General features: G+C 43.8%; 1 protein-coding gene across 1 annotated transcript; it reads right to left on the bottom strand.

Annotated features, from left to right (window-relative positions):
• Positions 1-144: 144 nt before the first annotated feature.
• On the bottom strand, positions 145-1,345 carry LOC109526198 (collagenase 3-like). Its single transcript, XM_019887310.1, has 4 exons — positions 1,332-1,345; positions 617-742; positions 368-523; positions 145-292 (listed from the first exon to the last, which is right to left on the bottom strand). Exons 3-4 carry the CDS (start codon positions 471-473, stop codon positions 168-170), a joined length of 231 nt encoding a protein of 76 aa, XP_019742869.1. The 5' UTR covers positions 474-523; positions 617-742; positions 1,332-1,345; the 3' UTR covers positions 145-167.
• Between the last annotated feature and the right edge of the window lie 6 nt (positions 1,346-1,351).

The raw sequence follows: 1,351 nt of genomic DNA, 5'->3' as shown, positions 1-1,351 counted from the left end.
AAAAGTGAGGAGAGAGAGAGAGAGAGAGAGAGAGAGAGAGAGATAATGCAATTAATGACGTTTATATATAATGTGGATCTATTTAGGTTTCGTAAAAAAAATATATATATATAATAATAATAATAAAAATAATGCCCTGAGAATATTCAGTCTGTTTGCGCATGGACTCACTTGTCTTTGAAGATGATGGTTTCTCCTCGGAGTTCTGTAGCAGCATCAAAGCTCAAAGTGGGGTCACATTTTTGAGGGGCGTCTGGCTTCGGCTTGATTTTCTTGTGGTCTGGGTTGGGGCCTGCATTTCGGAAAGAAATCAAATGGTTCAAAAAAGAGGAAGCAAGAAACAAATGACTGATGATGGAGTCGTTACCATATAGTGCCTGGATGCCTTTAACATCATCCTCGGCAAGAGGGTACCCTGTCGCGTACGAATAGATGGGGTACATGAGGGCGCCCGAGTCTGTGGAGTGCGACATGCCGAGGGCGTGGCCCAACTCATGTGCTGCCACGATGAACAGATTGTAAGCTGCATGTCGGAAAAAAAAAAAACAAAACACATTCATATTTTTGCCATCTTTTTCTTTCATGAAATGTTCCAACTTCTAAGTCGGACAACGACCTGATGAATCTTTGCTCCAGTGCTCGTCCTCATCGAAGTGCGTGTCTCCTCCGATGCCTTGGCCCGGCGGGTAAGCGTGAGCCAGCAGCCCGTTAGGACCATCGAAAGGGTTGTGGTCACCATGTTCTGTATAGGACAAGTTTATTTCCAGTTCCAATGGCCAACAACAGAATCAATGATGATATTGTGATGTGCTTGGATCGTTCTGCTTTAACGCGATTCCAACCAGACCTCTAGCAAAAGTGGACTGAATCACACAAGCACTTGATTTCCGTCTCAGTTTTTAGTTAGCTTGGCAATTAGCATGACTTCTCCTTCAGTTCCTTCATGAGAAAGTTTTTTGTCAAAAGTGTGTCTTATTCACCGCCATGGAGAAAATGATTCTTGACTTCATAGCAACTCTGTAACGTGTTTAGCTACGGCAGTAGCCAGCCGAAGCCCGTTGTGAGCTACCGCGCTAAATACCGCACTGAGCTAGCTTCGACATCCTACTCCACGCGTGTAGGTTATGCAAGCATTAGCACACATGCGCAAAGTCCAGGGAAGCTTTGCTCTTTTGTTTTTCGATGTGTTTTGATGAGGTGCAAACTGCGATCCAAATCCGCTAAATCCAAGCCTTGAACATTATATATTCTGAGAGACAACCATTGAGAGTGTGATCGACCCTTAATCCGTCTTTCTTTTTAGGATGATTGCAATAGTTTTGGGTGAATACCTTTCCTCCCAAAACTGATC

The sequence above is a fragment of the Hippocampus comes genome, unplaced genomic scaffold (genome assembly GCF_001891065.2).
Source record: "Hippocampus comes isolate QL1 unplaced genomic scaffold, H_comes_QL1_v1.1 scaffold194, whole genome shotgun sequence".
Classification (NCBI taxonomy): Eukaryota; Metazoa; Chordata; class Actinopteri; order Syngnathiformes; family Syngnathidae; genus Hippocampus; species Hippocampus comes.
This window is presented reverse-complemented; position numbering and strand designations above follow the sequence as displayed.

Bases quoted from the DNA above. Each gene is read 5' to 3' on its own strand.
- LOC109526198 (XM_019887310.1), bottom strand. From the start codon at position 473: ATGTCGCACTCCACAGACTCGGGCGCCCTCATGTACCCCATCTATTCG. The intron at 293-367 runs GTAACGACTCCA...TCCGAAATGCAG, and splicing joins AGGCATCCAGGCACTATATG to GCCCCAACCCAGACCACAAG.